This window comes from Mesoplodon densirostris, chromosome 19 (genome assembly GCF_025265405.1).
Source record: "Mesoplodon densirostris isolate mMesDen1 chromosome 19, mMesDen1 primary haplotype, whole genome shotgun sequence".
Lineage (NCBI taxonomy): Eukaryota > Metazoa > Chordata > Mammalia > Artiodactyla > Ziphiidae > Mesoplodon > Mesoplodon densirostris.
The window spans coordinates 17,606,176-17,631,088 of NC_082679.1; the positions used below are offsets into that span (position 1 = coordinate 17,606,176).

Sequence of the window (24,913 nt, forward strand, 5' to 3'; positions counted from 1 at the left end):
CCACCGCCCCAGCTGGTTCACAAGTGGGCAGGCAATCCTGGTAGCTTTGAAGTGGTTCTGTCAGGGATCAAGGCTAGGTCAGGGGGTCTGCAGATGACATCTTCTGGCCAAAGCCCTGCTTATCCCAGGGTTCAGAAAGCCAAGGATGGCATCACTCCCTGCCTGGAAATGCCACACCCCCTGAGACCCATGTGCAGTGTCCCATTGACCCCAGGGGCAGCCCCCAAATAGCAGCTTGCCCAGAGAGCTTGTCACTGCTCTGGCAGTCCCCAGAGGGCCCCCCACAAAGTGCACTGACAAAAAGGGACCTTGATGGTCCTCCACGGGGACAGGTCTATCTTCTTCTTTTTTTTTTTTTGCAGTACGCGGGCCTCTCACTGTTGTGGCCTCTCCCGTTGCAGAACACAGACTCCGGATGCATAGGCTCAGCGGCCATGGCTCACGGGCCAGCTGCTCCGCGGTATGTGGGATCCTCCCGGACCAGGGCACGAACCCGTGTCCCCTGCATCGGCAGGCGGACTCCCAACCACTGCGCCACCAGGGAAGCCCTAGGTCTTTCTTCTTTGGGGATGAACGTGCCGGTACCAAGACGGGAGGACCCTACTGATGGAGACCTGGCCCTGGGAGCCTGAGGCGAGACGCTTCTGGCCTCCTGCAGGTGAGCTGCTGGGTGTGCTGCTCCTTCTGCTTGTGCCCTGCGCTTGCCTGGGTGGGGTCTGCAGGCGCGGGGCTCAAGCTGTCCTCAGGAGAGAGAAGGAGCCCCAGAAAGCACGGGGAAGGGCCCCTGTGTTTCCACACCAACGCACAGAGTATGGACACGGCTGCTCTGGAAACCATGTGCTTTATTTGGAACCTCATTCCAAGGGAACCTCCCCCCTGGGTCATAGAAAAGCTGCAAACCCTGTGGTTTGGTACAAGGCAATGGCTAAGGGATGCGGGAAATCCCTTACAGCCGGGGCCTTTGTCATCTGGGCCTCAGACTTCCCTGGTCATCCTGACTCTTGGCAGAGCTGGGTATGGGCAGCTTGGACTGCTGGGGTGTCCAGCTCACCCCCCCAGCATCTTCCTTATTTGAGGAGTATGGAAGTGGGTATGGGACAGCGGCCAGGGTCCCCATCCAAGGCCTGGGCCTCTGTGCCCCCCTGAAGGGCCTGCACCACCCAGCAGGCAGGGCTCCTCAGAGCCTTGTTGCTCTGGATACATCTCAGCTCCCAGGTGAGAACCCACGGAGCGTGGGATGCCCCTGTGGGACAGGTGAGTGGGTGGGGCCGGGCCGCCCACGGCAGGTTGGCCCCGCCCCTCAGTACAGGTCTGCGAAGGGCTTGGAGTAGTTGAACATCAGGTAGTCCATATAGTAGAAGTCGTAGGTGCGCTGCCGCTGCGGGGTCGAGAGCTGGGCGAAGTACTGGTGGGCGATCTGTGCGGTGGTCCGCGCCTCTTGCGAGTGCCGGTCCTTGAACCGCGGGAAGGTCAGGTTCCGCGGCGCGCGGATGAGGCTCAGGAAGAAGTCGGCATCATCCTCCATGCTCTCAAACTTGCCCACAAAGTCATAGTCGATGAGGCAGGGGCTGCACAGCCGGCTGACGTGGTCCCAGTGGATGTCCATACCCACGGGCCGGTGCACGTCCAGCAGGTACTGGATGAACTCGGGGAACCGCACGCCGGAGCCCGTCCTCAGGGCTTCCCGAGAGGCGTTGGCCCGGTATCGGGCCAGGATGGCCTTGCCGAAGACGGGGTGATAGTAGCTATTGGGGTGCTCAAACTTGTCGCGGAAGGCAGAGACCAGCCTCTCGAAGGGCTCGCGGACGAAGAGCATCTTGGTGTAGGTGCTGAGACGGTGAAGGATGCCCTGGCGGTCGAAGGTGTCCAGCCGCTTGAGGGCGCTGCCGTAGTGGACGGTGTTGTGCTGGATGTCGGTGGTGGACGAGGCCAGCCCGGCCAACACCATGAGCACCCGCTTCCAGTTGGAGCAGCCTGCCTTGGGCACCTCGCAGTACAGCACGCGGTGGCGGTCCTCCACGAAGATGCGGGACACGTGGCGGGGTGTGACCGCCCTGCGGCTGCTGCTCGCCCGGTACTTGGCGCACGCCTCCCGCATCACCCGCTTGCGCTCCTGCTGGCTCTGGTGAAGGCTGACCCAACGGCCGTCCAGGGCCCGGGGTGCAGGCCGGACGAACGTACCAGCCGAGCTGTTGGCCGGGATGGCCGCCGCAGCTGGCATTTTCTTGATAAGCAGTCGCCGGCGGCGCTGCCGGGGTTGCAGACGGGCCCCCACGTTTAGGTGGGCTTGAGGCTGCTGGGACACCTGTAGGTTCAGGCCCCTCGGGGCCCCGCTGGACAAGTCTCGGGTGATCCTCTCTGTGGGTGCCTTAAAGTCACCATCCTGGGAACTGCCTGATGGGAGGTCCTGGGGCAAGAAGAGAACTGGTTAGCAGGGTGGGCAGGTCAGCTGGGCACTGAGGGTCACACAGGTCAGGCCCTCGCCACGGCCGGGGTCCCTGACCCCTCTGTAGACTGCGTTTGTTCCAAGGTGATGGAGAGGGGGACAGGCTGGCCCTGCAGGACGCGATCCCTTTGGTCTGAGGCCCCATAACAGCCCCCACAATCCCCTCTCCCCTCAAGAGGCCGTGGTGTGAGGTGCAAGTGTCATTTAGGCCACAAGATGGCGCAGGTCTCCCAGGAATAGCCTCCTGGTGACGAGGGGCACGGGGAGCTGGTGGCCTGGGGGAGCCAGGTTCAGAGGTAATGCTTTTTTCTATCAGCACAGGCCAAAGCCGCCATCCAACGGGAAAGGGAAATTCATGGGGCCAAGGTCCCAGGCTTTGTTCCCAAGCCTCCTGGGAAAGACAGGACACATTTTTCTTTCCAAGAATGGATTTACTGTGATCTCTGGATTTTCTTCCCTGCCCTCCCCAACTTTCCCCAGGTTGCCCATGCTGAGATTCATCAGACTCTCAGAACTCACGCTGTGGGGCTCCTGTGGCCTGATGTTGAACTTTATTCCTGAAAAGCAAACAGAGAGGATAGTGTTAGCAGTGGAAGTATCATGTGGTCCACAGGGACCTGCTTACAGGCTCTTGACTGTGGGTGCCTGGGCTGGAAAAGGCAGTTCGGGGGGGTGGGAGGAGAGGCATGGCATGGCGCAAGTGCCCCTCCACTCTCCTACCCATGCAGAGAGTGGGAGTACAGCAGAGACTTGGTCCCACTGGCCCAGCTGATGCTCGCTGCTGGGTGTCCCACCTCCTGATGTGACCATCACGAGGGTCCAGAAGGCACCCTGCCCAAGGGTGCCCACATACCTCCCCAGTGGAGCACCCAGGAACCTCACAGCCTGCCCCCACCTCACACTTTCATTAAGTCATGGGGAAGGGCCCTTCGGGAAGATCTGTCCGTCTTCTCTTTATACCCTGTCCTAGCTCTAGCCTTTCTGTGCCTGAAGAGGACACATTTGTACCCATACCTTGGCACACAGGCCTGGGAGTGGAACACACTCTTTCCCCTCCGACTTGGGCCTCCCCACTGGCTCCAGAAAGTTCCTTCACCTTGGCATCTGCTTTGCGGTTTTGGCCATCTCAGCTGGTCTTGGGGTTCCGGGCTGAGCTGGCTTCATCCTGCTCACCCTGATTTCCTCCAAGGGGCTGAAGAGAGGCCCACACAGTGACTGATTGCCTGGTGAGCCTTTATTGGCGACTAGGGGGAGAATGGAGAGAGATCAGTGCATCACTGGCCACACTCCAGACTGTTCGCTCTGCCCACCAAGGAGGTGCTTTGCCTGCGCTTATTTGCCTGCGCTTATCACTCAGGATAAGCTCTGGGGAGTCGAATCTTTGACCCGAGGAGAGGGCTTTGCTTTGGTCCGTTTGGTCCCAGTTTGGTCCTTTTCAGGGGAAGTCCTAGGAGAACAAGAGGATTTCCTTTGGGGGAGCCTATTTAGGAGTCTTGGCTTCCTTCCCCATCCCAGCCTGGCCTCTGAGGCATCGGGGTTCTTCCTGCCCCTGTGCCAGGTGAGTGGACATTTCTGCTCTGAGGCTTTGCCAAAAGCCACAGTCACAGTCAGAACTGGCCATCCTTTAAACAAGTGGAAAGCTCCAACTTCCAGCCGGCACAATGGGGCTCCGTGCTGACCACACCTGACTGAGTTCTGGCTGCTGCTGGGGGTGGGGATTGTTCTGAAGGCACTTCCCCTGCTGTTTCTGTGTACACGGCAGAGGTCCAGTGGCTGGAGCCCAGCTGGCGAGGGGACATCCAGGTCCTCTGTCCCTGACGCAGGGACTCCACTGATTCCTTGTGAGGTCCATGTTTACAGGTTCAGCCACTGCTATGACCCTGGCCTTACACTGGTCAGTCTGACAATTCTCCTTCATTCTTCTGCAAGTGAGAGTGGGGGAACGTGAGGTCACCCCTGGGCTGGAAAACCTAAATTCCCTGAGCCTGCCTGGAGCTTTTCTGAGTCCCAAAAGAGGTGGAGGTGAAGGCACAACTTATGTTGCATCTTTCTTCTCTGCAATACTATTCTTTGACCTCTTTGCCCAGAGGATGACCCTTCCCTGGGCAAAGGGCAGAGTGTCCACACCTTCCTGGGCATCCCCCAGCTTCTGTGCATTATGTGTGTGTGCATGTGGCTGAGCCCTGAAACAGGCCTTCCAGACTCTTCCATGGAGAGGGGGAAGCTCCATGTAGAACTGGCTGCACCCCTCAGGGGGTGGGGTGTCAGCAGCGGGTGCCTGACCTTGAGGCAGGAACCTCTTAGAATTAAGCCCCTCAAAGGGTCCCCCTCTCAGCCCAGAGCCTCCTTCCCTCTGCCGCACTCCCTCCCCGCGCCCTTCCACATCTCTCCAGGTGGCAGTCCCCAGCATGAGCTTCCTGAGCTCATTTCCCTCTGATACGTGCAAGTTCTCTCTTGCAGCCAATGATCACAGATCCCTTCACCAGAAGGGACCCTCTGCACACGCACTTTTCCTTCATGCTGCCGGGTTTCCTTAATTATTTTCTGATGGCAGCTGGCTCTGCTAAATCACCTTTCCTCCTCAGAGCCTCAGACACAGGAATTTACTCTGCTTGTCAATCCTGTCAACTTGTCAAGGTGCGATGGTGCTTATTTATATTCCTTTTCTGGAGCAAATGAGTTGTGTCAGATTTGGCCAAGAACGGGGTGGAGGAGCCACTTACAAAAGGCATCTTGCCGGGCTTCCCTGGTGGCGCAGTGGTTGAGCGTCCGCCTGCCGGTGCAGGGGATACGGGTTCGTGCCCTGGTCCGGGAAGATCCCACATGCCGCGGAGCGGCTGGGCCCGTGAGCCATGGCCGCTGAGCCTGCGCGTCCGGAGCCTGTGCTCCTCAACGGGAGAGGCCACAATAGTGAGAGGCCCGCATACCGCAAAAAAAAAAAAAAAAAAAAAAGCATCTTGCCAGCAGGTGAAGTCAGATGAGGATGTGCTTACAGAGTCACAGCCCCTACGGCTGCAACCACCCATCAGCTCTATCCCCACAGCCTGGAGGGTGGTGGGCTGTGAGGTCTGACCCGTTTTCATCTGTGGACAGGAGGGCTCTGAGCCTGAAGGGTTTCCAAGGTAGGCCAGGCCAGAGCTCTGAGCACAGCCTGGAGAGAAAGTCCTTGCTGGACAGTCTCCTGAGCTCTTGGCCACTTTTGCCCAAAAAAGCCAACCTGGTTGCAACTGTCCCCTTTGAAAAAAACAATTATCTAGTGGAAAACCCAACAACAGATCTTATGTGGAGCCTGAGTTGGCCACCAGTTGCATGTTCGCGACCCTTAAACTTATGGCAGCTTGTTTGCAGACTGTGAGCCTATCCCACAGGGCCACTTTGGAATAAAGAAACTTAAGGAAGGAAATGTAACAGAAATGGCCGGAAATGGCCCTGCTGGCCAGGGTCCCGGTGTCCCTACTTTTTCTTGGAGGAAGCTGCTCTTTCACACACTGTTCAGATAAAGGCTGAAGCAGAGACCACCCCCAGCTCTGAGCATGTGACGGCCCGGAGGAGCCTTGGGCATCTTGAGCCTGGGGCCTGCGCATTCCCTAGAGAGCTGCACTTCAGGACCCTGGACAGCTCTGGGGAGCAGCCCGGGAAGGGCCCTGCCTCTGCTGCACCACCAGGAAGGTAATGTCCCCAGGAGCCCCCGGAACTCGTGCCACAGGGGACTTGGCCTCAACATAACACCACCTGCCCAGCCCCCAAATAAGTCCAAGAGGTAGATAAAAGCCATGCCCCCAGCCTTCTCTTCCATCCAGTATCACCATGCTGCGTCCCACCTCGCCTGTCTCCCTCACGCCTACCCTGCGACAGAAACCCCCGATGCCAGTCATGCACAGCCTCTGCTTTCAGAGTCTGAGTCACCTGTCCTCTCCCTTCAGCATAAAATTAATAACCTGTAAGGGAGCCCTATCCCCCTGCACGGAAAGAAATAAACGACCACTTTCTATCTCTGGACAGAGGAGATTCGCAGAGTGGTTGAAACACATGCAGTATGATAGCAGTGAGCGTTGGGGAGAGGAAACAAGGTGTGAGCTGTTGGGGCTGCCAAGTGCCCTCCACACTGTGAGCCCTTCATTGGCTGAAGGTTTTCTTCTGAGCGTTTGGCTGAAGAAGCTTCCTGGCTGCCTGCCAAGGGGATGCAGAGACTGATGAGGATGAAGCCAGCCCTATAATTAGGCCATGCAGCCTGGGTCTGCAGCAGAGCTGGGGAGGGGGAGTCACTGGCATGTGGGCTGTTGGGGAGGACGGTCCCTAGCCCACCACTCCTCTCTGAATCACAGGAGGGAGACCTGCTGTGTTCAGTTCAGAAGTCCCAATCCTGGATGCCCAGGACCCACTGGGGGTGGGGACTAGGGACCAGCCTTTTGGTCTGGCTGTGTAGACAGGTGACACTGACGTGGGTCAAAATAGGACTCAAATGCCTAGAAAGGGCTGCCTCATGAGCCCTTGACCTCTTAGCCCCAGGTTGGTCATTTGAGGAGAGTGACTGCTGTTCTGGCTGCTCAAATTCCAGCCCTAGGCCCTGGTGGGCAGTGGGGAGAGGGTCCTGCCACTCTAAACACTGCAGCCTTGGGGAAGGCATGGCTGTCCTGAAGGAGTCAGACCCACAAAGAGGGACAGAGATGGGAGAGAACTGGAGGGGCCAGGAGGGGCCACAGGCTATGAGTGCAAGTGCAAGGTCCCTGCCCTGTCCGAAGTTTCAGACTCGTGGTCCTTGGAGTCCCCAGAGTTTCCTGCATTGAGCTGGGTTTCCTTGGCTCCTTTTCCACAGCCTGGCTCTTCTGGCGGCTGAGTCTGCATGATGGACGTCCCCACACCCAACTGTGCTGTCCATCAGGCCAGGAAACTCCAGGGGTTCCAGGCTGGGCGGAGCCAGGAGAGACACCAAAGGCAAGTCCCCCACTGCACCCTGGTTGCCCCAAGTGCAAGATCCTGCATCCAAGCATCAGTCCCACCCCAGATTCCCTGGCAGTTGCATCTGGTGGGATGAACACCGTTGCCCTGCTCTGCTGTTTCCATATCCCAATTAGAAATAAGTTGATCCTGTACCTACCATGTGCACTGGGAGAAAGGCCTCATGCCCTGGGGCAGCCCTGCCTGGCTGGCCAGTGTGCAGGACCTCATGCGAGCGGTGATGAGCTACAAGGTATGAGACTGGAATGCTGGCAGGAGAAACGGCAGCCAGGGTGCATGTGCTGGCTGCTCAGGTCAGGGGAGGGACCCTGAGGGAGTTGCGAGGCCCCACCCTGCAGGGAGTCTGAAAGGTTTCTGAATGAGGGTCCCCCAGAGAAACCACCAATAGGATATATATATGTGGAGGAGGGTTTAGTTGAAGCAATTGGCTCTTGCAGTTGTGGAGGATGGGTGAAATCTGCAGGGCAGGCCACGGCCTAGAGACCCAGGGAAGAACTGATGGTGCAGCTCGGGTCTGAGGGCCGCCTGGAGGCAGAATTCTTTCCTTCTTTTCTCCTAAGGCCTTCACCTGATTGGATGAGGCCCACCCACAGTATGGAGGGTAATCTCTTTACTCAAAGTCTATTGATGCAAAGGTAATCATATCTAGGGACTTCCCTGGCGGTCCAGTGGTTAAAGACTTCACCTTCCGATGCAGGGGATGGTGTGGGTTCGATCCCTGGTCGGAGAGCTAAGATCCCACATGCCTCGGGGCCAAGAAACCAAAAACATAAAACAGAAGCAATACTGTAACAAAAAATCAATAAAGCCTTTTAAAAAGGGTCCACATCAAAAAATAAAAAAATAAAGGTAATCACATCTAAAAAATACCTTCACAGTAACATCTAGACTGGTGTTTGACCAAACATCTGGGCACCACAGCCTAGTCAAGCTGACATATACACTTAACCCTCACAGAGGGTGTAGTAGTTTCCTAGGGCTGCTGTAACAGAGTACCACAATACGGGCTGATGTCAAAATAACAAAAATTTATTCTCTCACAGTTCTGGAGGCCAGATGTCTGAAATGAAGGCGTCAGCAGGGCCCTGCTCCCTCTGGAGCCTCAAGGGGAGGATCCTTCCTTGCCTCGTTTAGCTTCTGGCTGCCTCAGATGTTCCTTGGCCGTGGCAATTCAGATCCAACCTCTGCCTCTGTCTTCACATGGCTCTGTCTTATGTACCTGTCCCTTCTCGTCTGGTCGTTTTGAATTCGGGCCCACCCTAATGACCTCATCTTGATGACATCTGCAAAGAGCCTATAATATGGTCACATTCACAGGTACTAGAGGCTGAGACTTCCACCTATTGGGGGGGGCGCATAATTCAATTCATAACGGGGGAAGCGACTTCAGAGGGCTTTCAGAGCACTGGGCAGGGATAACCTGGAGGAGGTGAGAAAACACTTCCCTTGCTGGGTTGGGTGGTCCAATCAGTAATGAAGGATTGTGTTAGTTCTCCGTGTTCTTGGGGCAGAAACTGTGTCAGACAGAGTCTGGCACAAGGTCTGGCACACAGCAGGAGCTCAGTAGATGCTTGTGAACGAGCCGAGGCTGCCTGGACTGAGAGCTGGCCCTGGAGCGGGGACGGGTGTTGGGCTTCTCTCTGCAGCCCAGGGTTCCGGCTGGAGTCCACCAACCCCTGGCTGCGCTTCTCCAGCTCGGCCTGGAAGCCTGAGAAGCGTCTGTGTGTCTGGGCGGCAGGTGCCAGCCGAGTAGCCGGATGCAGACAGGAGCTGCGCTGGCTGAGGGTTTGTCCACCCGACCCCGGCTGTGTGGGGTCTGTGTGGTCGGAACTAGGACACACCCAGCTGGCGCCCTCCCATTGCCACCTGGGGGGCACCTGGCCAGGGCCTGCTCCTGGGTCCTCACAGTGGCTGTATCCCCTCTGGCTCTTCTCCCACCAGCTCAGGCTCTGCCCTTTTGAGGGCCAAGCCCTCCTGACCGCCCCCTCGGCCTCTGTCTGCCTCATTGTGAGCTGCTCCCTTCCTCTGGGCGGATTGTTAATTTATGCAGATTTGATGCAAAACTCAGCAATTAGAGGGCAGCCTGGACTCAAGGCACAGAATTCAGATGGAAGAAGCCTCACCAAAGGGCCTTAAATTCTCACTTGTGTTCACTGGAAAATTCAACTCATTAAATTCTCTGCTAGGGACTCAGCTCACAGCCATGCCACCTCTGCTGCCCCCAGGGCCCAGGGCAGGCAAATGGGGCTCCAGGCAGCTGGGGGCCCCAGACGAAGGTGCCGGCTGCTCCTGGAACCAAAAGGTGGCTCTGTAGTCAGTGTGGACCTTGGGGAAAGGTGGGGGTCAGGCCACACATGCTCCTGGGCGGGACAGCAGGTGGCCCTGCAGGGCTCTGTCCTTTTGCCTCAGCCTCTGCGGAGTGGGGAGAAGTTCTTCAAGTTGTTCTGAGACAACCAAACTCACAGTGGGGTCACCTTTGGCCCCAGACCAGAGCAAGGGCTTCCTCTCCCTTCACCTAGAGACTCCACTCTGAGTCATAGTTTTTAACAAGGGGTCAGCATATTTAAAAAGAAGGAAAAAAGAAAACGAGAACACTGCTGTGTGACCTTGACCTCACTAAACTTTAGTCTCCTCACCAGGAAGATGGGATAAAAATACCCATCTCCCAGTTCCACAAACGTGTAAATGAAACGATGCACAGTGGTGGGCATAGAGAGAGTACACAGGATAGAAGCCACCGGCCCCTGCTATTCCCATCAAATGGATACCTTCGCCCCGGCTGAGTTTCCCTGAGCACAGCTGCCGCCCGATCACAGGACCTCTGGGACGTGTCTGCGGGGGAGGGAAGCGGGAATCTTCCCGTCTTGGGCTGATGGGCACCTGACAGCTCAGACCGCTACTTGTCTTGTTTAGCGATTCCATTCCCTCGCCTCTGAGATTAGGATCCACATTTCAACTGGGTCGTTCCTTGTCTGCTCAGCCTTGGCTGTGAATCCCCTTGGAGCTGTCAGAGTGGAGCACTGGAGCCGCCTGTCAGTCAACCAGCCAGTTAGAGGGTCTGCAAAGCCAACAGCTGTCCTGCCGTTCCACCCCTACCCATCTGCCCATCACTTGGTTGGGTGGGGGGTGTCCCTGAGCATCCTCCGTGTGCCCGCCTGTCCACAGGGGAGGGGTCCTCAGCTCCCACTTCGAGGCTTTCCTGTGTCAGAGCCTGGGGGTGACTCCACCATGTTCAGGGGGTGTGTGTGGCCCCAGCACATGTGCCACGCACTACTCTGTGCCCTCACATATGCACGTTGCACGGAACAGGACCTGGTACGTCGTGCTGCTACACCGTGTGTGCCAAGGGGATGCATCACACCACATCTCTGTGCCGCACACACGTGTGCTTCCTGCTGTGTGCTGTGGCCTGTGCTGGGCGGGGAGGCTATGTTCATGTCCATGTATGGTTTTTGCGAGCACGTGGCACATGCTTCAGAGCAAGCCATGCCTTTCCTTCCCTTTATGTATTCCTTCAACACACATAGGCCTTTCCAGGATAAGCAGGAGCTAGTGAATGCTGCTGCAGATGAGAAAGAAGCAAGCTCGTGACACTCGCCGGCAAAGTCACGGTGCCCCCGGTGGCACCTGCAGCGTGGGGGCTGGTGGCAGAACACGGTCACGCAGGCCACCACGGTCTGTCCATTCACTCCACACTGACTGAGCACTGTATGTGCCAGGCAGCGTCTTAGGCACCAGTCACGGCATCTTGGCCGTGAAGGGGACAGTCGTGGCCCTGCCCTCATGGAGTTTACAGGAGGTGACAGTGGGTCCATGAGTGATGGCAGTCACGGAGGACGTGGCAGGCAGCAAGTGGTGGGGACACCAGCAAGTCCAGGGCGTCAGGTGAGGTCTCCCTTAGGTAGTGACAATTAATTGACACCTGAAGGTAATGAGGGCATTCCTGGCAGAGGTCGATGGCCTTGACCATGACCGCAGGGCTCATGGAATGCAGAGATGCAGAGACTGAAGGGTGTCCAGGAATGGCAGGACCGTGGTGGCTGCAGGGAGGACCAGCAAGAAAGGGGCCGTCTGGTCCCGACAAAGGTAGCAGATCCTTAACTTCTCTCCTGAGGCCCCAAGGGGAGCCTAGAAGGGCTTAAAGCTGTTATCTTGAATTCGAGTGATTCTGAGATGAAGAGCTGCAGACAGAGCAGAAAGGCTGGTCCGTGGATGTTGCCATTGTCCGGGCAGGACATGTCTGAGGCCTGGCCCCAGGTGATGATGGTAGAAAGTGGGGAAACGTGCGAAGAATATTTCAGGAGGAACAGTCAGCAGTAGGAGGTGTGCTGGTAAATGTTTAACATCTGGCTCCGTGGGCGGTGGGGTTGGGGAGGAGCCTCACTTGTAGTGTCTGCTGATTTCTGTGGTGTAAATACTCCTACCGTGGCTGATTCCAAGCTGCTGATGTAACTGTGGAGTTGGGCCCTCGTGGACTAGCACCAGTGGGGCCCCTGGATCAGCAGGACCTGGGCGCTGACTGGGACCCTGGCTTCTCGCTTGAGCAGTAGGGGTGTGCTGGTGGCATTTCCTGCGAAGGGGGCCAGATCCTCACTGAGTCTGAGACTGAGACGCCTGTGGGTCTCCCAAGTGCAGATGTCCGTAGGGCAGCTGAAGTAGGGACGATAGGGGCATGTGTACGAGCTGGGGCACATTCCATGGCCTGTGGTTCTCTGGGGTCGGTGATGGTGTGGGACCAGCACTTTCCAGAGGACAGAAAGCAGGGCAGATGCAGCCAATTACCTGAAGCACAGGCCGTGGGCCTGGCCTGAGTCCTGCCTTTGTCCACAGCCCGTGGGGAGCCACGGCTCCGGCTCTGAGTCACTGTGAGCAGGTTAAATGGGATGGATGTAACGTTCCTTCCGTTTGGCTGTCAGGGGCCCCTGGTGACTGCTCTGCAGCCAGCTCTGCAGGGAGGGGCCTAATTTGGCTTGAATATTGGTGAGTTCCTGCTGGGGGTTGCCAGAAAATAAAAACGAGTGAGTCATGCTGGAGCCTGAGGCTGAGATGGCCCCACTGAGGGGCTGCCTGTTTTCAGGGAAAATGCCAACAACACCGACTGGCCCAGGCCTGTGACAGACTCTCCTTCCGGCGGGGCAGCCTCATTACTGCGATGGCCTGGCCACAAGATAATGATCAGGCCGGCTCAAGCCGGCTTAAGGATGTGACTTTCTGGCCGCGGCATCAATTACTGAGCTGGCCTGTGGCTGTCAGATCCGTCACAGCTGCTGCCTGCGATACCCTGAAGAGCCACAACAGTAAATCCGTCCTAGCTGATGGTTCCTTGAAGGGCCCCCCACGTGCTGCAGGGGCCGCTCGGTGAGGGAGACATCCCAGGTTCCCAGGGGGGAGTCGGGCTCCTGCAATCAAAGGGCTGCCCAGGGGCTCAGGGATGGATGCGCTGATCCTCAGAGGGCCGCCCCAGATGGCCGTGCATCGGCAGTCACGCTGTCCAATGATCGTGCCCGGAGGGGCCCCTGGCCCCGACTCCAGCACCTCCCAGGCCCATCCTCTCTCCAGTGTCTCCTCCAGCACCACTGGGACCCCCCACCCCGCCTCCCCGAGGGGCAGTGGCATTTCAGGGATCATCCTGTGTGCCCCTGAGCAGAACTGAGCCCCTGGTGACTCACAGATGGCAAGGGCAGGGCAGGGGGCCCTGGCAGTCAATCCAGCTGTCCTCTGCCATGGGTCTGGAGAGCTGCAGTCCACAGCTAACCCTAACCCCAAGGCAGGGCCTTGAAAGTGGAGTCGGTCCAGCCAAGGACCGGGTCACCAGCAGCTCAGGAAGTCTTCGGCCTGAGGACTTGGCCGGGTCCTCCAAGAGGTAAGGCATTAATCCTGGCCTTGGCAGTGGCTGGCTGTGGAGACGTCACCTTCCCTGGACAGCTGGCTAAGACCCACCCACTCTCCCTTCTGTCTGGCCAGCTCTTGGCTCTGCCCAGCTCATCACCCTGGGGTCCAGCCAGCAGTGGACCTGGCTGGCTGGGGGCTGACCATGGCATCCCCAGCCACCCTGGGGAGCACAGAAAACCTGTCCTCCCACTGCTCCCTCACAGCATGCTGTGATGTGGGCTCTACAGCCACAACACACAATCATGCAAAGATCCGCAGGCCCTGTGTCCCCGGCCCCCAGCTCACGAAAGGTAACCAATCCTGGGGCACTGACTGCATGGCTGAGAAAAAAGAGGAGGGCAGAGGGGCCCTGCGGGCTGCAAGTTCAAAGGTCTTTCTGGAGGCGACTGGGGAATGGCCTGCAGAAACCGGAGGCCTAAAGGAAGAGGAAAAACTGATCAGGATTCTTAAACCCTAATGTAGATGAGCAATGCTGGGCCTGAACGCAGGCAGGGCAGGGAGATGAAAGGGGAGGGTAGATTCTGGAGAACCGCCAGGTGGGAGGGCTGGCGGGCTTGGTGAGTCAGGGGTATGAGGGCTGAGGATGAGGGAAGTGTCTGGGGTGCCCCGTATAATGCTATCCGGGGGAGGTCCAGGGGGAGGGAGGAGCCAGCGGGGGAAGACAACACCCTGGGTTTGTTCATCTTGAACCAGAGACCCAAGACTTGAGTAAGGCCTGCAGATAGAAGCTGGAGACAGTGTCTAGACACAACCCAGCCCAAACTTCCAACATCCTTGAAACACGAGCCAACATAACACTGCATAACAATACCCTCTTAGCTCTGAGCACAGAATATTAAGTAGAACTACACACTGGAAATATCATCCAGCATTTTCACAATTGTCATGTGTATTTAGAATTTGCCGAAGCAGCAGAGACCCCAGTGTCCCTCCGGCCAGCAGCATTTTGGGGGTGTCACCTTAACTCTGAGAGGCACCCTTCACAGGGAAATGCCTGGGTGGGGCACAGGGGCTGCTGGGTTCCTGGCAGGCACTCTCTGAGGTACCCGAATGTTCCCTTCAAGGCTCAGTTCTCCTCTTAGGCTTGGCCTGCACATTGGCAGCAAAGCTCTGGAAGTGAGACACGCCTGCTTTGCAAATAGAACATGGTCCCTGTGTAATAGCTGCTCACAGGGTGGCGAGGGCCACTGTGAACAGAAAGCTGAAGAAGATATTCTGAGCTGTCTTCCTGCTTCCTTTGAAGTCCAACCAGCAGCTGCTCTCAGGACGATGAGCACGGATCACAGGCACAGACGCAGCCCCTCCCGGCTATGTGCATTTCCTTCGGAATTAAGACTCCTATCTGGATTACTGGGCATGCGTTTTGGGCACCTCTTTGCAGTTGAGAATGTGCAATCCCACAAAACAAAAGCAACCTGGCTCGTGCCTTGTCCTTCTATGCCTGTGTGCGGTGGAGATGAGGGGCTGCCCATGTTGGTGTGTTTGGGGCCATCCTCTCCAGAATGAATGGTTCTCTGGCTGGGTGAGGGCAGCTCAGCCCACTGAGGCTTCTTCTGCAGGATTAAACATCATTCCTTCTAATGACTTGATTTATGTCTGGAGGTTTACAGCTCCAAACAAAATATTGTGATGATGGCAATAAATCACACCAGGGATGTTTACAACGGCGACTAGAGTGTTTTCTGTTTGTTACGGAGGTGATTACAGAATGAGGGGCTGCTGTGTAATAGCTCATGTGGGACAGGGAGTACCCAGGACACACGTGGCATCAGGCAGAGGGAGGCTTGAATGCCTGAGGCTTTTGTGAGAATTTGTGGTTGGAGATGGCAGGGGCTTCAGAAGAGCTGGAAATCCACAGGAAGGCGCTATTCTGGGCGCTGGAGGAGGCTCACGGGTGGTGGACATCCTGAGAATATCACTTCCAGCTTTCAACCACTGTCTCCCCTGCTGCATCCCCGACAGAGGGCACAAGCCGGCTGATGTCAGGGCCCAGGAACCCATGTATGCCGTTCCTCTGTGCACTGGACAGCTTCTGGAGCACACTGGGGCCATTTGCCAGTCTGCAGCCTTGTCTTGGGTGGGGAGAGGACCTGGATGGGCTAGGCTAGAATGGCTGTGCAGGGCTGAGCTTCTGGGAGGAATGAGGACCAATCGGGCTGCAGACGGGTGCCCCTGGGCTGGCGTCTCTCACTCAGATGGTCAACAGAGAGTGATCTCTTTCCCCCGAGACATCACCCTGCAGAGCAGAGCTCAGAGGAACTGAAGTCAACCTCCAGGTTGGCCAAGGATTTAGATAGGACCCCAGCCTGGGCTCAGGAAGAAACCCACAGCCCTGCTTCCCCGGCTCCCGTTGTTTGCTGAAGTCTTCTGTCAGAGACGCTGTCACCCATGCCCCCAATGGCTGGGAGTGGCTGTCCCTGTGAGGCAGGGCAGAGGCTGGAGTTGGCATGCAAGGAGGACGAACACTTGAGGGGCTGCCACAGAGCCACCTGGACAGTTCCCACCAGACCAGCTGACGCTCCATTCTGGCTGGAAGTCTGTGAGAGTCCAAGCCTTTTTGTTGGTAAAATGAATCCTGTCCCTGGCATCAAACTGGGGGAAAGGCAATGGGAGGAGAAAGGACTGGGGTCAAGTTCTGGGGGGAGGTCTGCTGATCCCACGGGAACACAGCAGCTCTTCTGGCACTCTCTTCCTAGGCAAAGAGGTGCGTTCTCGGAGGAGCCCCATGGCCTTAAATGCCACATCAAAGACAGTGTGCCCACTGGAGGTCATGAGACGGGGTGACTCAGGGATGCTGGGCGCTGGGGGAAAGTGATGCATGACCAGGTATTGGCCCCAGCCGCTGCTCATGGCACATTTAACTGGGAGGTGTGGGTGGGGAAATCAGGGTGGGGGGAGGCTCATGTGGTGCACAGGGGATGTCTTCCACATCAGACGAGATGCAGCACAGGTGATGGTTGGGGAGAGGGCACATGAGTGGCACACTGACAGCACAGAGGATAGTGGGTGGGAAGGGAGGAGGATGGCATGTGGGTGGTGATGGATGGTGGGTAGATGGTTGGTGGATGGGGGTGTGGATGGAAAGTGGATAGTGGATGGATGGGTTGAGGTCCAGGGAAGGGATTTCAAAAAAAAATTTTTTTTAATTGGAGTATAGCTGGTTTACCATATTGTGTTAGTTTCTGCCGTATATCAAAGTGAAAGTTACACATATACATATATTCACTCTTTTTTAGATTCTTTTCCATATAGGTCATTACAGAGTATTGAGTAGAGTTCCCTGTGCTATACAGTAGGTCCTTATTAGTTATCTATTTTATGTATAGTAGTATGTATATGTCAATCAGGGAAGGGATTTGAGATGGATGCTGGGTGAGGACTGGACAGGTGGGTAGCTGGCGGGGTGACGGAGGGATGCGGGGGCTACACAGACACAGGCAGGCTCCAGTCCAGCCCCACTGGCCAAAGATGCAGCCTCTGGTCGTGGCTTCCCTGTGGGCAAGATGGACGGGAATCTCAGTCCCTGACCATCTTTGGCTTCCTTGATGGTCAGGAGGCGGCTTAGGTAACAGCTCCAAATCAAAGGTAAGCCGGCACCCCCTCTGACCCCCCTTGAGCCCTGAGTGTACATCCTGGCCGTTTCAAAAGATGGCACTTCCCTTTCCACCAAATGCTGAGAGCGATCTCCAATATGTCAGAAGACAAAGCTTCTGTCCATCTTTGATTAAAACAAGGGCCTCCCTCCGAAAAAATGTTGTTTGTTTTGTAAAGTCTGGCAGATTTTGATAAGGAAAGCTTCAGAACATATAATACCAAAACTTTTCTAATTCCAGGCAGATAAGGAATAATGGTAACGTATTTCAACTTCAGAAGCAAGAAATAACCTTTTATCACCTAATTTAACAACGTTACTGGGAAAATATGTTAGGAGAATGTAAAAATGCTATTTAAATGATAAAATATGCTGTCTTGGATGGCAAGGATTTTAATTGCCACACTCAGAGTCCAAACACACTTCTATGCCAGCTCTGACAAACACCGCTAATGACATGGTGTCCACAGAGGCGCGGCGGAGAGGGTCAGCATCTCCCCCGGGATCTGCCAAAACCCAACAGCTGTCTGGGCTCTGCAGTGCTCATCAACATCCCTGCCTTGTGAAGTATGAACCGGTTCGGTATTAATATTAATCGGCCAACACATTAATATTAATCAGTTAATATATACTTCCCATGACAACAAGAGATAAAGGAATCTTATTATGTGGGGGATCAGGGAACACGGAATATCTAAGTGGATTTCTTTGGGACGCACAGCATGAAGGAGCCTAAGCCTCTTACATGTGTCGTCTCTGCAGAGAATAGAACTAGGGCGCACTAGCGGGCAGAGTCACGAGCAGGAAATGCCTGGGGCAGGGTGAAGCCTCTCCAGAGGCAGGGAGATGTTTCCCCTAGTTGGCGAGCAGGTTGGTGGGACCGTGGAGGGTGTGGGCGGCCCTCACACCCCTTCCTCTCAGAAGAATAGCCGTTCCAGGGGGAAGCAGGCTGCACAGCCCACAAGGAGAGAACACAATGGCCCTGCCCTCGACCCCCAACCCTCCTGGTCCTGGTGAGAGGGGTCCATTGCTTCTGGAATGAATCATCTGGGACCTGGTGGGTGCTGAGGACCCAAGGGTGTCTCATGCACTTCAGCAGGGGAGGTCTTGCTCCTGTTTTGCATGAATGAGAGCATGAATCTCAGAGAGGTCACGTAGGCTGCCTGCGTCCACACGGCTGGCCCTGTGGGTGGCAGAGCCGGGGTCCAGGCTAGACCTGTCTGACTCTGTGCCCTTGTTCTAATCATTATGCCACACTGCCTGTCTGTGTCTGGGGACAGTGGGCTGGCCAGGCAGGGGGTCACAGCAGGTCTCACAGAGCCATCACGCTGGCATCACGTGGACAGAATGAGCACTTGTGCTGCCCACTCTGGGGTTCCTGGGGAGGCCACCCTGCTGGGCAGTGGCAGGGGGTGTACGGGGGCGGGCCTCTCTCCACCAAGGACTGCCTTCCTGCATGCTCACTTGCAGACAGCTTCCAGAGGCAAAGGCACATCTGAGCACAATTAACATTTTAAGCACTAATTATTTTACTTGGGTGTCTAAGTCTGAGGATCCTTCAATTTCAGTTTAATTGGAGAAAAATGGTCATCAGTTATTGAACAGCGGGAGGGCGGCTCCACGCTTCCCCAGTATCGAGCTTCCCCAATACCGAGCCAAGCTGAGAATCATCCAAACATATGGGTCGCCGTGGCAGCAGCCGTGCCTCTGTGCCAGGCGAGGGTGCGGTGGGCGGGCCTCAGGCACCCTGCCCTGCCGTCCCTGACATCTGCTGGGAAGGTTTTGGGGCCGAGTTACTCGCCTTTTCGTCTTTTCCATTGTTCCATTTTCTGCAACAGCATCTGTTGCAAGAAAACCAACTGCAAGAGGAAATGGGATTCATTATTAAAAGGAGAGCTTATAATGTCCCCTTCACTCCCCCTGGAACTTGATAATAATCTGAGCTCATAATGAAATCCTCAGGCCCTCCCTGGCGTGGCTGGGAGGGTCGGGGGCTGGCAGGGGGTGCACTTACCTGCGGCTGAGGGACATAAGGACTGTCCTGGATGGGAAGCTCAGTCCGAGGGGCTTGGGCCAGTGCCCATGGCTGCCTCTCCCTCCTCTGGGGGTGGGCACCCGGTGTCCAGGGTCTCATAGGAGAACCATGAGGTTTTGGTGCCCACACGTGTGGAAAGCTAAAAGGAATGTTTTATTTTGCTTTGCTTATTTTTTTTCCTTCGGTCCTCTATGAGCAAGCAATTAAGAGAATCAATAGTTCTGGGCCCCTGACAGGGAGCTGAGAAGGTGGGCCCCAGGGGCCTGGCTGCTGGCGGAGTAGGGCTGTGGCACTCTCCTCTGGCAGAGTCTCTGCAGACTGGATGGCCTGGCCCAAGGCTGGGGGAGGGGGCTGTGGAGGGAGGGGTGGCCCAGGTAGCTCTGGAGAGGAATGAACAAGAGACTAAGGAGAAAGGGTCTGTCCCAGTACATGCCCTTGCTGGGGACCAGAGCCCCCGGTGAGGGCATCTAGTTTTGTGTGCAGCTGAGTTCAGCTGTGACCAGCCGTGGACATGTGACAGGTCCCTGCCCAAGAACGCATCCTTCCGACCCCCACTGACCCCACTCGGTAACCTCCCCTAGTCACAGACTCCTTGACCCCATCAGGGTCTCCTTAGTGCCCCCATGCTGTCACCACCCTGCTCAGGATACCCTTCTCAGGCCTCATCTCTCTCTCTCTCAGCTTCCAGACCCCTGGCCTTCCTCCTTGGGGAGAGACCCCACTTCCCAGGCAGGCCTGATAGACCACCCTGGTGCAGGGTCTGGGTCCTTCCAGGCCTGACCCCTCAGGCCTGCGTCTGGGTGCTGTGGCCCCTCAGTCACGTCAGCTGCCTGGGATCACCCTTAATCCAAGCTCTGGCTTCACAGAGGCCCTTGGGCCCTGCAGGACTCAGGCACTGCATCTGAGTGCCTGGCATGGCCCCTCCTCGCCTGATGTGTGCAATGACCCCAAGCTTTTCAAGACCCCAGCACTGTGTGAGCCCACTGCATGTGCCCACCCTCTGCAAGGGGCCCCTGCCTCCCTTCCCTGGAGCTCTGATCCTAGAAGGCTGGGTCTCCCACCTCAGCGGCCCACCCCCCACACCCAGAGACCACCCAGGGAAGAGCCCACTGTACTCCCACACCGACCCTGCTGTCCTTGTCAGTGAGGGTATTTGTTGATTCCAGGTAACTTTGTAGAAGCTCTGGACCCTTACAGAAGCCCACAAGGTCGGTGTTATGTTGACCCAACCTGACCCATGAAGAGACAGAGATGCACACATGTTAAGCCACCCAAGGGCGCACAGCTGGTCAGTGGCTGAGCTGGGATTTAAACCCAGTGGTCCTTGGCCCCAGGGTCTGCTCTCCTCCCCACCTACTGCTTTCTCAGGGTCTTGCTGAGCACGGGACACAGGCTGCCCTTGCTACCTCTCCTCAGCACCCAGCTCCCCCATTCCACTCCCAGTCCGCACAGTCTCTCAGGGGGTTGACACAGCGTGGGGACTTTCCTTGCTGCCTCCCTCCAGCTGCAGCCTGGGCCGTATCTGAAACAGCTTCTGGAACTTCTCTGACACCCTCAGGCATCTGTGTGCAATTGTGGGACATGAGCTTCCCAGCCTGAGTTTCTTCTTTAGACTCTCCCTGGCTGTCTGCCTTCAGTCCTGGCTGCCTCCCCCTGGGCTGTGGTCCCTGCTACCTTACTACACCAGATTCTGCATTAACGAAGGTGGCCTGGCCCTGAGGGTCTGAGCTGTGAGAGTCCCCACGGAGCCCATGAGCAACAGCAGTTCACTGGCCTGCAGGCTCAGTTTCACCAACTCTCTAATGGGACATCAGGGGCTTTGTACCCACAGATGAATGTGTCTCCCAGAGGAAAGGGTGACATGAAGAGCCTGGTGAAGGAGGATGCAGCCACTGTGTTCAGATGGCAGGAGCCCCCGGGTGCCCAGGTGTGGACCAGACCCTCCATCTTCCCCTCCTCAGCTGGGAGCCCCACCCAGGCTGCAAGCAGAAGTGAACCCCGGGGAAGGAAGGCTCTGGTGAAGGGAACCTGGGCTGCTGGAGGGGACAGGGCCACAGCCGCTCAGTGGCACTGGCACCAGAATGCAGGTGGCACCATGTGGCTGCAAAAGCAAGCCCTCCTGCCGGAAGCTGTGGCTTCCACTTTTTGCCTTGCCCGGTTCCAGACTCGCTCCGGTCCTGCATCTCCTCACGTGGAAAATGGGATGATGAGGGGGACTCTGGGGAGGGCGGCAGGGGCTCATCCACAGGAGATGAAAAGCAGAGTGCCAGGGGCCGCTAAGTGCCTGGGGCAAATTCAGATCCGAATGCTAAGTATCACACAGTGGGATGGTCTGGCTCTAATAGCCCCTCCAGGTCAAAAGAAGAACTGAGTTGGGTGCAGGCGCAGATCTAGCCTCAGGCCTGAGGGCAGTATGGCTTGGTCCTCGATGGGGGGAGGTGCTGCACAGGGCCGTTCTGTCCACAGGCCCTCACTCATCTCCTTCTGCTGCCCCTCCTGAGAGAAATGGGAATCTCCCTCCACGGGACCATGCTTAGGGCTTGTCAGGGGTGTAAACTTTGTAGCTGCACCCAGCAGGCAGATGCGGGGAGAGTCAAGACCAGCCTTCAAGCTGTCTCCACAGTCGCTACCAAAAAGCCACGCCTTATGTGTGTAAGTGAAGACGAGTTCAAAGCTTAAAAGGCTTCTTTAGAATTGCTTTTGTCATGAAACATTTCATTCACGCAAAAGAAGATATATAACATATAATGTACACAGTACAAAGAAAAAGAGCACGAACATCCAGGTATCTATGACCAAGCTTAAGAAACAGAGTTTTATCAACAGTATCAGTATCACCCAGACTCCCTCAGCCCCTCTCAGACGTCCCTATCGCACCCGGCCAGGATAACCACTACACTGAATTCTGTGTTTATCATTCCCATGCCTTTTTTTTTTTTTGCGGCCTCTCACTGTTGTGGCCTCTCCCGTTGTGGAGCACAGGCTCCAGACGCGCAGGCTCAGCAGCCATGGCTCACGGGCCCAGCTGCTCCACGGCATGTGGGGTCTTCCCGGACCGGGGCACGAACCCGTGTCCCCTGCATCAGTAGGCAGACTCTCAACCACTGTGCCACCATGGAAGCCCTCCCATGCATTTTAAATGTCATTTTTTTTTGGGGCATGTGCTTACACTCCTAAGCAACTTATTTATTTTTGCAAGGTAGCCTGGAATTGGCCACAATGGGAGTAGTTACACCACAGACATTGGAAACTGCTACAAATCAGGGCTTTTTCGGTTTGTCCCCTGCACCCAAAGCACGTTAACCAGAGTGTCTCTGGTTGTAGGCCACCTCCATGAGGAAGGCATCACCTTCCAGATGAGGCTCCTGTGAGCCCAAGTCGAATCTCTGAATTAAGGGTGCAGCTGTGAGCCGTCAGCAGCCCATGCTTACGGGGGCGGGTGGCGAGTGCATCACTGGGAAAGCAGATCTGGGCGGGGCAAAGAGTTAGAGCAAGATCCAGACTAGAAGTGACCCCACAAATCTGTCCCCTCATTTTTTTATTCTACGGCTCACAATATTTACAGGCCACTCCCTGGAGTCAAGCACATGCTTACCAGAGCTCTTCCCAACCTGAAATTATTTATGACTTGGCATTCAGGGAGGAAAAGCAATTTTCTCGAAATGTCTGATGTCATGATATATAGTCCGTTTGACATGCATGTGCCCAAACCCGTTGCTCTGCAGGTCTGCCCCTCAATTACTATTACCCTGAATTAAAAAGGAGAATTAATATTGCTTGGCAGGACACTAACTCAAGTAGTATCCAAAGAAAGTGCCTAGAGCACCTTCTAGAAAAATACATGCCTTGGAAGAAATTACAAAATGCACCAGTTATTTGGCCAGAGCATTGTTTCCTAGGGCTCTTTGGTTAAGTGATGCTGGAGTGAAGTGACGTCTGGTCTCCTGGCTCATGGAGCCCCCCTCCTAGCTACTCAAGGCTGCACGGCTGTGTAAGGTCACACCCCTTTACTGAACTTCACTAAGGACCGCATTGCCTGTGTCCAGGTATGCCATGACAGTAAACTCTAAGAACATGCCTACCAACAGATGAATGGATAAACAAATTGTGGCATATCCATACAATGGAATGCTACTGTCTGTAAAAAGAAACAAACTACTGATACACATGGCAACATGGGTGAGCTCACAGACCTCACGCTGAACAAAAGAAGCCACACTGTACGTACTGCAGGATTGCACTTACATGAAATTCTACAACAGGCAAAACTAATTTCTAGAGTCAGAATAAGATCGGTGGTTGCCTGGGGGATGGGGACGCGGAGGTTGGGTGAGCAGGCGTATGAAAGCACATTCTGGGATGAAGGAAATGTATATTTCGATTGGGATGATGGTATACATTTGTCAGAACGCACAATGAATGTGTTTTCCTGTGTATAAATTATACCTCAATTAAATTGATAAAAAATTGTGTGAACATATTTTAGAACTCTGAAGTGTCATGTTAAATAAACCTGCCATTTCCGTTTTAGAGATCATGCTTGTATCTCAGGAACCAAATGGCAATTCCTGGAAGGAAAAGGCTTTTATAAAACTGAAAAAAGAAGTGAATTCAGTAACATTAGCTACGGCTAATTTTCAATGATACTTGAGTAAGCAAAGCAATTTGGAAAAACTGCTCCCCGAGTTTCCCTCCAGAGATTACTCCTGGCTGCAGAAAGTCGCCTCACCCAAGGTCGCATCTTCCCTGGGGCTGCCTGCATCCAGTAACTGGCTGATGCAGAGTATGAAGGCTCCAGCTCCTTGCATCAATTCAGGGCCATCCTGCTCCAAAGCTCCACATGGGACTGGCTGACTAAATCACAGTCTGACTTCTTCTTCCTCTGCCCACTCTTGCTTCTCTCCCTTCCTGCACAAGTGTTGATCCGAGAGAACACCTTCCATAACACATGCCCTGCACTTCCTCAGAGTCTGCTCCAAAGGAATCAGACAGTTGGTGCCAGTGGTCTGAGAAAGCAGATGCGAAGATGAAGTGTTAGAGTTGAATCACCTGATGGCCAGCCAGCAAAGAGGACCCCGGACCCGGTGGTAGGTGGAGCAACAGATTGTCCCTGGCAAGAGGCAGTAATACAATTGTTAAAATTTTTACTGGTGGTGAACTAGGATGGCATACCAGTGGAAGGAAATGCTCTGGTATATACAAAAATGTATGAGAAGTTTGAGAAATAGGGGGCAAATAGTAATTTAGGGACAATGCAGTTGGTTGGCTATTGCCTCTTTGGCAGCCTACCAAGAAACTCTCATCTTCTGCAGCAGGAGGACCAGCCCCAGGACTTCATAGTAGGAGCAGCAGAGCTGCAGAGACAGTTCATTCTCAGCAATGCCAGGCACCTGATGGAGAAGGAATTGGAGCCTGAGAAATGGGATGGGGACATCTGGACTGATGTATGTGAGGAGAAAACGGACTCTACTGAGAGAGGTGAAGGATCCATAAAACAGGCACTGGCAGGAGCCAGGAGTATACACAGATTCTGCGGGTGTTAGATAAGAAAGCAGAACATCGTTGGATAAGGAGGAACAATTTATAGGGGAGCGTTCTCTTGGGATACAGGATTTAAGAGTATTGCGAGGACCCCAGGTGATGATGCTAACATGCTGCTAGGATGGCTCTTAGAAACACAGAGAAGGCTATGGCCCACACAAATGAAGCAGAAATGATAGAATTGCTGTGACAGACAGTGATAGAATTGCTGTGACAGACAGTGGAGGAAGAGATCAAAAGGCTCACAGAGGTGATCATGCCAGCTGATCTATGAAAGGCTAAAGAACTCACCACATGACTGAGTTTTGTAGGAGGACCTGAAGGGTACTCTCTTGTCTAAAGCAATAGAGAATGCACTGGTAAGACAGGCACCAGCATCAATGAGAAGCTCAGTGGTGGCTCTCCTGTGTAGGACAGGGCTGAATAAAGAGATGCCATTATAGATCAG

The 24,913-nt window shown here is 55.3% G+C and overlaps 1 protein-coding gene across 1 annotated transcript in view; it reads right to left on the reverse strand.

Moving 5' to 3' along the window:
- Positions 1-1,300: 1,300 nt before the first annotated feature.
- CHST8 (carbohydrate sulfotransferase 8) overlaps positions 1,301-24,913 on the reverse strand; it is a 67,095-nt gene continuing 43,482 nt past the window's right edge. Inside the window, exons 2-3 of the mRNA XM_060085081.1 lie at positions 2,966-3,003; positions 1,301-2,407 (exon numbers count right to left, since the gene is read on the reverse strand). Of these exons, the coding sequence (XP_059941064.1) occupies positions 1,301-2,407; positions 2,966-3,003 (1,145 nt within the window). The remainder of the gene's footprint in view (positions 2,408-2,965; positions 3,004-24,913) is intronic.